Here is a 14,696-nt window from a genome sequence, read left to right as displayed (position 1 = left end):
CAAAGCAGCAAGTTTGTCATGCATCAAGGCTGAGATTGTTGTTCTAATTAATAACAGAGCATACAGGCCACAGTGGTATTTTGTTCATAACTGATTCTAAGCCCATATTCATTAGCTGTGATCAAGATATGCAAGCTTAGCAAGAAGTAAATAATTCCATGGCTAGTTTTAAAACAATATTATCAAGGAAGAAATCTCCTATACATATTTTAAAAACCAGGACAACTTATCTGTAGAAATGTAATCCAAACATTGAAAATATATCTGTCTTGTAAAGATAACTGCATACTGTGTATTTGTGTACTGATGTGTTATTTCAGTTATGAAAGAACATATTTTTCATTGATTATGTGGCTCTTAATTTTATTTTTCAGATAATTCTCTAAGTGTACTGGCCAGGCATAATGGATTTAATCGACTGAAACAAGAAGTATATTTCTTACCAATTATAATAAGCGACAATGGCAATCCTCCCTTGAGTAGTACCAGCACTCTCACCATACGGGTCTGTGGTTGCAGTAATGATGGTGTTGTCCAGTCATGCAACGCTGAAGCTTATGTTCTACCCATTGGACTCAGTATGGGTGCTTTGATAGCCATTTTGGCATGCATTGTTCTTTTACTTGGTGAGTATTTTACTTGAAACTAACATGTTAATATTTTTATATCTCAAAGCGCAATAGGCTCAAATAAAAGAACAAAAGTGAGGAAGTTGCTCTTTCTTTATAAGGCTAGACATGAAAATCTGTTTATAATAACCCGCAGCTATATAAAGTAAAATTTTCTACAGGTTTCCTTTCCTATAGCTACCAATCAGCAGGTAGCATGCTTTGGTCACCAATGAACCATTTATTGTTGGTTATGGGTTACTGAAAGTGGGCAAACTTTTAATGCATTTTTAAGGGGTATAATATTACAATGGTGATATGGGAGGTTCAAATGTATTTTAAGGGTTGATCTTCTGCTACGAATTAGCATTTATTACTGAAACAATCAAACAAAAAAGGGGCACATTGATTTATTTAACCAAACTTTAATTAAATTCTTGGAAAGGAAGTACAGGAAAGTGGATTTACTGTAATCATAACTAATATTGCTTTAATACAGCTGGAAAAAAATATTTTAGTACATTTTATGTACATAGCCTTCTATGTGATTCAACATCCCATCATTACATTGGCTAGTTTGGCATATGGAATCCTAAAGAAATTATAAATAAATATAAGTATTTACTGGATTGGTCAAATTGGCCAACAGATTTGATCGGTTAAATTTATTCCAGTCAACTGATTCCAATGCTAATGGCTGTGCATCAGGAAAAAGTACTATCAATAAGATATTAATTTAGACAGCTTGTCTGCATTAAGAAGGGATGCAGTAAATCTACTTTTTTTTTATTTGTCTGAATCCCAAACCAAATACTTTTCTAAGTCCAGCCTGAAGATAATTTAAAGTGCCATCTTTGAAACTGTTAGTGATGATTGACATCAAATATCATCACATAATAAAAAGCTAAGAAGTGTTTGATCAAAACAACAAAAAAACTAATATCCAAGATAAATGAAATGAAGGACCTACACACACAAAATAAAATAAAATGTATTGAAGTAATTTTAAAGAAATGTATCATAGTTTCCTGCTCAGAAAAGTTAAAATTGCGTAAAATTTGCATACATGAAAAATTATCAATTATTTGATGTGCTGCCTTCTAATGTTTTCAAAAGAGTTTTCAAAATTAATTTCTTTAAAAACTATTTTCATCTATTGTGTGTTGAAATCATTAATCCCAAATGTAAATTGTAGGTGGGCTTTCAGTCAGTGTTTTCTGCACTGAAACTAACATTTTCAACTTAAAAAACAATTTGGTAAATCTAAGATGCTTCAGTGTTAAAAAAAAAAAAAAAAAAGCATTGGGCCCTTTGCAAGTTTATTTCTTTTATTTCTTTTTTGATAGTACATTATTACGTTTACAAAACCTTTCCTCTCCAAGAAACATAACATATTTTTCATTTTTGTATATTTGCTTTTAGAAAAGCTCATGCTTTTGTTTTTCAGTTATCGTGGTACTTTTTGTGACTCTTAGAAGACATAAAAATGAGCCTCTTATTATTAAGGATGATGAAGATGTTCGGGAGAATATAATTCGTTATGACGATGAAGGTGGTGGAGAGGAAGATACCGAAGCCTTTGACATCGCTACTTTACAAAATCCTGATGGGATAAATGGATACTTACCTCGTAAGGATATTAAACCTGATTTTCAGTTTATGCCAAGACAAGGTCATACATCTACTCCCAATGGTGTTGACGTGGATGAATTTATTAATGTGAGGCTCCATGAGGCTGATAATGATCCCACAGCTCCTCCTTATGACTCCATTCAGATTTATGGATATGAAGGAAGAGGATCAGTGGCAGGTTCACTTAGCTCTTTGGAGTCTTCAGCATCAGACTCAGATCAAAATTTTGACTACCTTACTGATTGGGGTCCTCGTTTTAAGAGACTTGGAGAACTATACTCAGTTGGAGAAAGTGACAAAGAAACTTGACAATAAACCAACTTTTTGCAGCCCAGACAGACTCATAAATGCTGTAATATTTTAGGGTCATTGTTATTTATGACAAATGTGGCCAACTTGTTTTAGAGACAAATTAGCACCAGTCATCTAAAAGAAATCAAATACATTGTAACGTTGAACCAAAAAATGTGTACGTTAGGGGGTCAGTCTTGTGGAGTATAAAGTACAGTTTGTGAAGTATCTAGAAGTCTTTGGATGTTCAGTATTCACACGGACCAACATGGAGTCTGGAGATTTGACATCTGGGATGCCTTGGAAAAAAACAATGAATAAAAGAACATAAGTTGGAATGTACTGTAAAGCTAGAGGATGTAAGGATTGTACTTTGTCATAATGTCTTCTACTAATGTAGTCTATTGCAAGATTTTTCACAAAAAAATGTAAAAAAAAAAAAAAAAGGAATCAACCACTTATTACTAAAGCAATATCTGGTCTTCTGATGAATTTTTGATATTATAATTCCCAACTAGCTTCCACTGTGCAATGACATGACATTGTGCATACTTGGTGGCCATCAAACCACCAACTACATATCATTGTTGAGCCTTAAAAAAAATTCACATTTGATCTTCATTAAAGAAACCGGAATTCCTGATCAAGAGAACTGGACACACAAGAAGAGGTAACATGCTAATCCTGATGTCCATCTGCAGAGAAATGCAAAAATAGACAAAAAGAATATAATATACAGAAACACAAATGTTCCCTCTATTGTTAAAATTATTTATTTGTTATCTTAGAAAATCATGATTTGTTACTTTATTAAGGCATTTAAAACACTATGGGCCTCTTTTACTAACAGTGAGAGCAGGGCTAAGCATAACTAGGTTAAAATTAACTTCCATAAATTAAGGGGGCAATTGCACCATGCCGTTGTACTGTTTAGCTACAGTTTTGTAGCATCTAGTTATCTTGTACCATTGCATTAACTATAACTGGGGTACAAGATAAAGTGCTCCATGCCATAGGCAAAAGGAAATGCTGTTTGACCAGGTAACAAATATAGCAGTCTTTAAAGAGTACAAGCAAATAACTGCCTTTAAAGCTCACACACAGATTGACTAATTGCTTGAGCCCAAGTAAAGATTTGTAAGAAGTGCAATGATGCTGGAACTCTGTAAAAAATGCTGAATTGTGGTTTAAAAAAAAAAGACCAATTGCACAAATATTTGCACTTTGCACCCGGCTCATTTTAGTAAACAAGGCCCAACATGTTTAATCACTGTATATAAAATCTGTTAGTTTACAAAATTTGTTTTCATGTATATCTATGTTAAATGTTAAAAAGCATACATTTAAAAATTCATCGGGAAAATATTACTCTCATCATTTAAAAATGAGCATTGTGTCTTTGAGTAGTTGCTTTTAAAAAAGGCTGGTAAAACAGATTTTTTTTTTTCCAGAGAGAATATGTCAGTTTTATATTTCATTATGAACTACAGTATGATATATGGTGTTTTTTTATTACAAGCACAAACATATGGGAGTAAACAGGTTCATGTGAATATTTAAAATTTAGAATTTTAGAGTTTTACACAGTACACTGTACAGTGACAGAATCATGCTTGTAGTTATCCAGTGTTTTAGAGCGAAAATCAGTGTGTATATCATTTAAGTGATTATGTTAACATTTCCTTTCGATGATATGGATAGTTATGCACAGAAACACTTGCACACAACAGTGGCGGCGGCACTAGTGGCTGTAATCATATTCAATTTACAAGTAGAAATTGTATGATAAATATACGTATACATGCAGATCATTTTAATTTTCTACTTTACTCTGAAGCTATATTATCATTTGTTTATTTACTCCATGTATTGTATTCAGAGGAACTCCTGTACTGTTTAATACTTGGTGAAATATATTTTTATAAATAGTTTCTTTGTCTCGTGTCATTTGGAAATGCAAAACAACTTGAAAAGAAAAGGTAAGGCATTGTAAATATTTTTTCAATAGTTTCATTTACTTCCTTTGTTTTTTTTAATTGAAGTCTTACTTACTACAAGCAACTTTAGTGCTTTAAGTTTAATGTAATACAGGTATTGGACCCCTTCTCAGGAAACCGAGTTCCGAATTATGGAAAGGTCAACTCCCATAGACTCCATTTTAATTAAATAATTCACACTTTTAAAAATAGTTTCCTTTTTCTCTGTAATAATAAAACAGCACCTTGTACTTGATCCTAACTAAGACATAATTCATCCTTATTGGAGCTTAAACAATCCTATTGGGTATAATCATTCTTTAAATAATTTTCTTAGCAGACCTATGGTAGGAGATCCAAATTACGGAAAAACCCCTCATCTGGAAAACCCCAGTTCCCGAGCATTCTGGATAACAGGTCCCATTCCTGTACTGTAGCATACACACACACTTCTAGCTATCTATAAAGCCAACACAATATATGCTTGTTTCATGCAATTTTACATAGAGTTTCTATTTCTGTTTACTTGACCAAGCTTCTATGTTAGTTCCCTTAGTCAAGCAACTCTGAGAATCTTGTCTTCAACTTCTACTTAACTTTTAGGTTACACAGCAATCCAGAATTCCCATGACAAATAAGCTTTATAGTGCCCTGCCCTAGGTTGGAAAGCAATAATTTTAATACTATAGCTTGCTATACTGGTGGGTGTTGCAATACCTTTATGCTTGCCCTAAGACAAGAACAAGGAAGATGACTACATCCCAAGAAACAAGAAGATAAATAAGGAATTAACAGGGACTTCTAACTTTAAAGGCTTCTGCTTATTGATAGCAGCATATCAACACGGTATGGGATTCATGGGATAATACAAGTATGGGATTCATAATTGAAAACTTGTTATCTAGAAAGCTCAAAATTAGGGGAAGGCCATCTCCCATTTTACTTATTTTTAAGTCATGATTAATCCTTATTGGAGGAAAAACAATCCTATTAGTGTTTTTACGTTTAAATATTTTTAGTAGACAAAGTATTGTGATTCAAATTTCAAAAAGACCCCATATGTGGAAAATCCCAGGTCCTAAGCATTCTAGATAACAGATCCCATACGTGTACAATAAATACTGTATTTTTGAGGTCCTTTCCTTGCTTTATTAATGTGTTTTGATTTTGAACAGGATAAGAAAAAAGTTTTTGATTTGAACAAAAAGGGTCATTTTATAAAGTGCTGCAACCAATGGTGCAGAAACTGAATTTAATCTGACACTTTACACAGCTAAATGACATATTTGTAAATCCAAGAAATGGCTGAGAAGTTTAAAATTGCCAAAAAAAAAGCTGAGTAAGTAAGAAACACAATTTTACTAAACTGGTTTAATTACAAGTTACATGTATATGCCTTTTGTTCCCATTTCCTTCAAGTCCATTAAGGTATAACATGTAGGTTTAAATTGTTGCATACCCTGGTGAACAGTTTTTTCTGGCAGATTATGGCAGAATCACATTCAGATCCTTTACATACATTTAATCTCTGTGTTTGTAGTGACTTATTCTAACCAACAAAAATATTACTAATAGATAGATAGATAAACAGAGAGGCACACATTTTTCAATAAAATTACGTATCTGATTATCTACTGTTGATAATGCAATTAGCTTGAATATTTATTTTATTTGACTGAATGATATTTTATTGCTTCTAGTTTTCTTTCTAGCAAATATTACTGTGAGTAATTTTGGGCATATTGAGGCTGCACAGGGGTTTTTTGTAGTGAAACTCACCGATGCATAACCTTCTGATTGCCTTTTTGATTGAAAGTCCCATCTGAGACCACGACAGTGCAACCAATAATAGGATTTCAAAAAATCCCATCAGTGGCTCTGTAGGAGAGGTAAAGCATGACAGGAATCTCATCATTGTTAGTCAAAGGGATAAGGTAACCACAACATGTGAGTGTCATTCTAAAATGTGTATTTATACAGCTTTTAAACATAAAAAAAATTAAAAATAAAGGATTTCAAGCAAAGGTTTGCTCTCAGCTTAGATTTCAGAGAACAGAACATTTTAAAACCTACCTTACTAATTCTACTGTAAAAGAAATGCATGCATGCACACACAAACACACACATTTAGAATAATTTGCTTTTAGACAATTTATGTTCTGTAACTAGACTGAATTTTAGAGCTTCAATTTATGTATGAAAAACTGAGCATGTATATATATATATATATATATATATATATATAAATATATACATATATATATATTCCCATAGTCCTACAAAGTACAGCACTCATCGGGTTTTATGCAAGTGCTGTACTTTGTAGGACTATTACATAATGTAATTACTAGCACCCAGGCAGAGAGTCTATATGTTTTTTAGTGTTAGTGCTCCTCCTTTGGGACTATATATATATATATATATATATATATATATATATATATATATATATATATATATTATGAAAGTGTTGTTCTACAAAACATCTAATCAATTTTTTTTGTAATTTTTAAAAGAGAATAAAGTCCATAGCAAGCAAACTAAAGAATAACACATGAAGTCCAAGGCCAGGACAGTTCAGGGCAGGTAGAGTTATTGATACAACAGGTTAAGGCTAATGCCCACAGAGAGATTAGTTGCCCGCTGTAAATCTCAGCTAACATGGGCAACAAAGTGAATCATCAGTGGTTCCCATTATTGATAGGCAGTATCAGTTTAAATAAATGGGTTTTGGCTAATCCTTGGCATTTGAGTAATCCTTTGTTATTTCTGTTTAATGTATGGTGCATACCTCAAAGAAAATTAAACTCTTTCCAAAAACCCCATGCCCTCTATCAGCCACTGCAGGGAGGGGGTGATGTACTGAGGGAATTATGCAAGAGACATTTTGTATTTATTCCTGAAATCAATATTTTTTTTCAATATTTATTTTTTTGTTCATTTAAGTAAAGTCTGCTGTATTTACAGCTTTGGAACTTTTTTAAAAAGTCATAATATCTTTGAAGATACTGTAATGGTCTTCCTTTTTTTAAACAAAGCAACAGTTCTAGCTTGCTTTATGGCTGAGATTATAGCTATTTTATTAATAATTGATAAACCCATTGAATATTCAGTGTGAAGACTGAGTTACTTTTATCTTATGTGAAGTAAAGAACTCATTATTGTATTATAAATGCGATAAGACATAGAATGTTATGGTGGGAAAGAACTAGACTGGAAAAAGCTTAATAGTAAATTGACAGGAGATTGGAAATTCAGACTTAAAAGCACTGCCACCCTGACTCTTTATGAAGGAATAAGGTCATGTTTAGCACTTTCAACTGCCCAAAGCCATTCCATTTCTGGAATAATCAAATAATTGTGTGTCCTTCTCCTATTCTCTCTCTTCATCATTTCAAAATTCTGTGGGGATATTTTCTAGTGTTTCACAGTTTAAATTCCCTTGATGCCTTCCAAAGTGTTGTGTGCCATTATATGTCTTACAGATAGCTACTGTGCATTCACTTTCCCTCATCTTGACAACAGTGAAACAAAATAAAGGTTTAAAATATATAATGGTTAGAGTATCACAAAGTGCATATAATGAAACAATTACAGAGCACAGAGGAAATCTCTTTTTATGGAAGAACCATGCCCGCGAGTCAAGCTACTTTATAAAGGAATTCTGAGGTGTCCTTTAACAACATAGATAAAGAATCCCTAAGTGCACATCATAAGGATATTGCTGGACACCAAGGCACTCTGCAGTTATTTAGTGTCTGAATTCCTTTAACAAAAGAAACACAGATGTTGCTTTTTACTGCATTATGATGATAATTCCCTTGTGGGATCATTCCTTTAAAATCAAGTGTCCATACAATGCACAAGTATAGAATTAATGCAGAAATGGCCTTTATTCTCAACACTGGTTATCATTGGCACCTATCATGGTTTGAAATGAGTCTATTTGGGGTCCCAGGAAAAGCACTTCTTACTTCTAAATAGCAAAATCAGCTTCTATGCAAAACAAGAATATGTGAAAATTACTTTGTATCTAAACCTATATTTGAAAAATATGAAATATTTTCTTTTGTATTTATAATATAAAACTGTCATTACAATTTTTAATACTTTCTTTTTCCTATGAGTAATGCAGATATTTATTTATAATAGTAATGTGTGCAGACATTTGTAATTGATTCCCTAAATGGGTATGGCCAGGATGTTGATTATAATAAGCATGTGCTGCCTTTGTGGAGAAGAAAAAAAATAAACTCAAGAGCAAAAGAGATAAAGACGAATATTTGACAGTGCCAGAATCTACCACCTTTCCCATTTTTTTTCTACCCAGCACTAATACTAGCTCTAACTTGCACAATATTTATTATTGTAAATTCCTTGTTGTGACTGTACAGAGGATTTTTCATCCTTTTGGACTGAGTTATCTCTGTGAGCAGGGGTGCTGCTGCCATGAGGAGAGCTGAGAAACTCGCCACAAGCGGCAGCACCTCCAAGTTACCAGGGGTGGCAAAAAGCCAATTCCTGTAAGTTCAAGAGCTGAATTTCTGTGCAGAAAGTGACATTTTGCTCTCCACACAAGCGATACAGGCTACCCTGGTCCTCCTCTGGAGCTGTAAAGGTAAGCACGGGGCCATTGTAGGAACCACCGTAGGGTGAATCAGGGACCAGAAACAGACCTGTCTGTCAGTGTCATGAACAGTAAAGGCAATACACAGGTCAGATATAAATTTAAGGACCACGGAAAACCCCATAAAATCAGCACACTCTTCACTGCTCAAAACCCTTACAGACATAAATTACACAGCCACAATGGTCGACTTCCAGTTTTGCCCTACTTATCAAGCTAGGAGGAGATGTTGAGCACAACATGTTGGATTCTACACAGTGAATGTTGCTTTATTTTTTTTACACTGTTTTATTATAGTATTTGCTTTGAAAATGGAAACACTTTGTGCAGGATAGAGCTAGTATAAGTGCAGGATACAATGGATTTTTAACTTTTTTAGTGTTACAGTTCCTTTAAAGAAGCAATGCATGCTGATATTGCTGTTCTGATTGTTATTATAATAATATTATTATCTTTAGTGTTACAGTTCCTTGTATGTATGTATGTATGTATGTATATCTTTATTTATAAAGCGCTACTTATGTACGCAGCGCTGTACAGTAGAATACATTAATACAAACAGGGGGTATTAAGATAATAATAGATAAATAAAAAGTATTACAATAAATACAAAGTATTACAATAAACACAAATACAAGATACAGTTGCAATAAGATAAGAGTCAAAGACACAAGAGGATGGAGGTCCCTGCCCCATAGAGCTTACAATCTAGATGGGAGGGTAACTTACAGACACAAATAAGCAAATATAAGTGCTATAGGTCACAGTGGGTGACAATACAATATAAGTGTAGAGATGTAGCGAACCTCACAAAAAAAGTTTGCGAACCCGTTCGCGAACTTCCGCCAAAAAGTGCGAACTTTTGCGAACCCCATAGACTTCAATGAGAAGGCGAACTTTAAAAACTAGAAAAGCCATTTCTGGCCAGAAAAACTGATTTTAAAGTTGTTTAAAGGGTGCCACGACCTGGACAGTGGCATGCAAGAGGGGGATCATGGACAAAAATTTCTCTGAAAAATACGTTGTTGATACAGCGTTGCGTTTTGTGCTGTAAAGGGCAGAAATCACACTACATTTCTAAACTTGTGTAATAAACTGCTTTAAAACGTCCCGTGTCTACATGCCAATCAAGTCATGTAAAGATTACAGCCGGTTCACACACAAAGACAAAACGCCGCCTTAGCTGGAGCCAAATTTTGACCTCTCACCCCAGAGCCAGCAGATACATGGCAGCCAATCAGGCAGCTCTCCCTCTTGGACCACCCCCGGACCACTCCCTTCCATATATAAACCGAAGCCCAGCAGCCATTTTAAATTCTGCCTGTGTGTGCTTGATGAGTTAGCATAGGGAGAGAGCTGTGCAGGGGTTTGAGGGACAGTTTAGGTAGCTTTGCTGACTAGTAATCTACTTTCTACTGCTCTGTATTAGCACATAGGGAGAGAGCTGTGCAGGGGTTTGAGGGACAGTTTAGGTAGCTTTGCGGACTAGTAATCTACTTTCTACTGCTCTGTATGTAGCTGCTGTCCTGCTGATCTCATCTGCTGTAACCCAATAGTCCTTGTAAGGACTGCTTTTATTTTCTGATTACTGTTACTCTTCTTTTCATTGTGTACTGCAGCTCCGTCTGTGTGTGTTGGAGACAGGTGTGCTGCTCATAGTAGTGCACTAAGCACCAACCACACATTCACATCATTTTTTTTTATTTGTGTTTTTTTACTTTGCTACTGTAATTTATAGAGCCGAGTGCTATGGGGGACTGGTGTGCTGCTCCTAGTAGTTCACCTCCAGCACCAACCAGAGATCACTTTTTTTTTATTATTAATTTTTTTTTTTTATTTAACTTACTGTTCTTTAATGTGTCCAGTGCTGTTTGCTGTTATTCATAGTAGTGCACCAAACACGTTACACATAGTAGTGACATTGCATTGCAATAAAATCACCTGAGCGAAGTTTTTCCACCAGCAATAATATATTCCGTATCCACTACTGCGGCGTTTTGTCTTTGCGTGTGAACCTGCTGTAACCTTTACACGACTTGATTGGCATGTAGATGCGGGACGTTTTAAAGCAGTTTATTACACAAGTTTAGAAATGTAGTGTTTTTGCCCTTGATCCCCCTCCTGCATGCCACTGTCCAGGTCGTGGCACCCTTTAAAAAACTTTAAAATCAGTTTTCTGCCCAGAAATGGCTTTACTAGTTTTTAAAGTTCGCCTTCTCATTGAAGTCTATGGAGTTCGCAAAGTTCACACTTTTTGGCGGAAGTTCGCGAACGGGTTCACGAAATTTTTTTGTGAGGTTCGCTACATCTCTACAGGTTATATAGCAGATAACAGATAAGACACAATTGTATTCTACGGGTTTATCTGTTAGCTGCTATATAATCTGTGCATTTTCTCCTTTTAAAAGTTTGCCCTCATGGCTACACACCAGGGTTTTTAAACTCTAGTAGAGTTTCTGAAGCAAACACACAACTTTTACCAGTGCATGGCAGCAGTACATTATAGTTTACAGTATCTAGTAGAACTCATCCGAGTGGCTTCTTCAGTTCAAATGACTGGTAGGGAATTCCCCCGCATTTAAATCCTTGAGGGTAGTGCACTTGTCAGTTTCAGCCAACACCTAACTGAACCATTGTGATTGGATTTGTGTGACTGTACTACCCTCAAGGGTTTAAATGCCAGGGAATTCCCTACCAGTCATTTGAATTGAAGAAGCCATTCGGATGAGATACTAAAAAAAAAGATACTAGATACTGTATATCAAGACCTGGATGAATGAGAATCTTCATAGACATACATTATAGTTTAATTTCTTTAATATATATATTCATTTTTTTGTGTTACCATTAATTTAATATGCTTCTGTGCCTCACCTAATGGTAGTGTCAAGAACACGCCACTCTCAGACGCGCCTGACACCGGGATGGGGAACCAAGGGGTTACACTCAGTCACCTTTCACACAGGTCAGACTAACATCAGGCACCCCCCAAACACACCACCGCCCCAAATAACTATTCACTGCCACCATCTATCATTAACAGGCGATAGAAACCTAATGCACTAATATATCACACAAGCTTTCTTATTGTAGTTAGGGTTAGTTTCCACTAATTCCACAAAACACACTAGCAGCCAAAGGGTTAATTTACAAACACACTCTCCTGCTAGCAGTCAACTCGTTAATTAGTATTTACACAGAACTTGCCCCTCCACTCAATACACACACACACAGCCAAGCTGTTAATATATTCACATGTAAACAAGGTATGTGGGGATCTTTATAGAGCCAAAGGAAAGAACTTATTAAATTTTATATTTAATATTACAAAGGTAAACAGTGCATTTAAAAACGATTTTACAAAAGGAGACATATACATACAAACAGTAAAATAAAAGGAAATAAAACACAGAGAAACCCTATGTAAGTTACCGAGTTATCTTATGTGTCCTCCTGAGGTAAGAGTTTGGAAAATTGAGCCCATCCCCCAACAGATTGGGACCCCAAGAATACCTGGGTCTGTGCCCTTTTTATCTTCTTGCTGGGACCCTCCCTCATTACCGTATGCATGAGGAGGGAGTGTCCAGGAACTTGTCACATGACCCCCCCTGTTGAGAGCTGTACTTCTCATGCCAGTTTCTTGTCGTATAATATTGGTACTTGCCAGTACCCAATATTATTATGAAAATAGGGGCTTGTTTAAACCCATATGTGGGTGATCAAAATAATCAAACATGAGGGGTGTCTCATGTCCCAGTCCCCCAGAAACTATCCCTCCTAATTGGTGGGTATAGGTAGTCCCTGTTTGGTATCATTGGGAAGCATGGGGCCTCCTCATAACCAATATATGATTTATGAGGATGTGAACCTTGAAGCAATGGAGATATGGACCCCTTTCTATAATCTATATTTTATGTATGCTGTTCCCTCCTGCTGTTCTTCTAGGTCCACACCTGCCTGTCTGATCAACAGATCAAAGAAACCAATGGCCTCAGGTTTCCTGCCCCAAATGGTTGGCTTCGAATTGTCTGCTAACTCTGCTGAATTTGTCACCTTACCACGGTCCCTTGTTGTGTATTGAATTAATTAAGGGTGTCTTGTGGACACAAAGCCAAATGTTGCCAGGGAAATACTATGCTGATATGACAGGTAGACATGATAATAGCACTCAATAGTAAAACCAAGTCTGGCTCAGCCAAGGCTCAGCCAATTCATGACGTCTCCAGTTGCACTGAGAAAAGAAACAATAGCTTATCTGAAAGCAGTTCTATTATGTAGTGCTGGCACCTTCTGAAAGCTCACAATGACCTGGGATGATTGCCTACACACAAAAATTACAGCTAAGTAAAAAAATTTTTGGTTCAAGAATACAATTTTAAATGGGTAACTTATTTGTAATGTATAAAACTAGGTACTGTAATATAAACTATACCATAAAAAGCATGAGAGAATCCATTTAATTGATGCTGTGTTGACAACATATATTTATATAAGAGTAAAATAATGATTTTCCGGCTGGCATCTATCGGCACTATCCTACCCCCCGGCATGCATTACCAAACGTGCACATGTTGGGGATATATGATAGGAATCCAAGGTGTACTTTCCGTTCACACTAAAATTTATGTTGGCTCTCAAATACCTATCATGTTTGAGAAAGAAACTCCAGTAAGAGTGTTTAAACAAGGGCCATTTGTGAAGAATGGTGTCATTTTAATATAGAACAAGGTTTCAAACTTAAACTCACTTCTCCATGGCCTTCAAGAATAGAAGTAAACAAAAGTAACTTTCAAATTCGTCCACACCACTCTATGCTTTCCATGCTTAAACATGAAGGCATGGAGCGATCCAGTGTAAAGTCAAGCATTTACATTACAGTAACACATTGCAAATAGTCTATCAAAGGTATTATAGGTTAAAAATCTAACTATCTTCCTATCTATCTATCTAATCTATCTATCTAATCTATCTGTCTGCTCGTATTGATTTAGTTACTTTAAATTTAGAAGATTTAAAAAAAAAAAAAAATGGGAAGAAAAACCTGCATTTTCTTTAAAGTTGTAAGAAGCAATTAATCATTTAGTGAGCCGTCAGATAGGTAAGCCAAAGCTATCTTAGAACTAGTGAACTTGACACAAATATAATGATCTCTGACACATCATATTACAATACCGCTCTAAGGAATTTTTCCTTTGCTGTTTCATATATAGTGCATTATTTAAGAACTGCGGTGACAAGAGAAGCTTAGGAATATTCTATTGATCTTTTGAAAGCAAAGGACACAATATCGACATGATTAATATTGAGGGGTCCAAGTATGCACCTAAAAAAAAACCTTTTTAGTTAGAAATGTAAAAATGTATTCATTCTCAAAGACCAGTAGTATGTGTTAAAGTGACATTAGTTCACAAAACTGGTGCTAGTCTTGATTACTTTTCCCACACCACACCTTGCTTCCCTGTATTTGCACCCCATTAATGTCAGATGTTGCCCTGTTAAGTGCAATAAATAAAAAAAACTGCACAAACATATTTTTATATTACCCTACTAGGCAATAATAAT

At 35.2% G+C, this 14,696-nt stretch overlaps 1 protein-coding gene across 1 annotated transcript in view; it reads left to right on the top strand.

The window, feature by feature from the left end:
• Positions 1-4,462, top strand: part of cdh8 (cadherin 8) — a 224,035-nt gene extending 219,573 nt beyond the window's left edge. The window contains exons 11-12 of the mRNA XM_002935052.4: positions 375-626; positions 2,056-4,462. Of these exons, the coding sequence (XP_002935098.2) occupies positions 375-626; positions 2,056-2,549 (746 nt within the window). The 3' untranslated portion in view covers positions 2,550-4,462. The remainder of the gene's footprint in view (positions 1-374; positions 627-2,055) is intronic.
• Positions 4,463-14,696: the final 10,234 nt, after the last annotated feature.

The sequence above is a fragment of the Xenopus tropicalis genome, chromosome 4 (assembly GCF_000004195.4).
Source record: "Xenopus tropicalis strain Nigerian chromosome 4, UCB_Xtro_10.0, whole genome shotgun sequence".
Taxonomy (NCBI): Eukaryota; Metazoa; Chordata; class Amphibia; order Anura; family Pipidae; genus Xenopus; species Xenopus tropicalis.
Note: the sequence above shows the minus strand (reverse complement) of the source record. Positions and strands in the feature narration are given on the sequence as shown.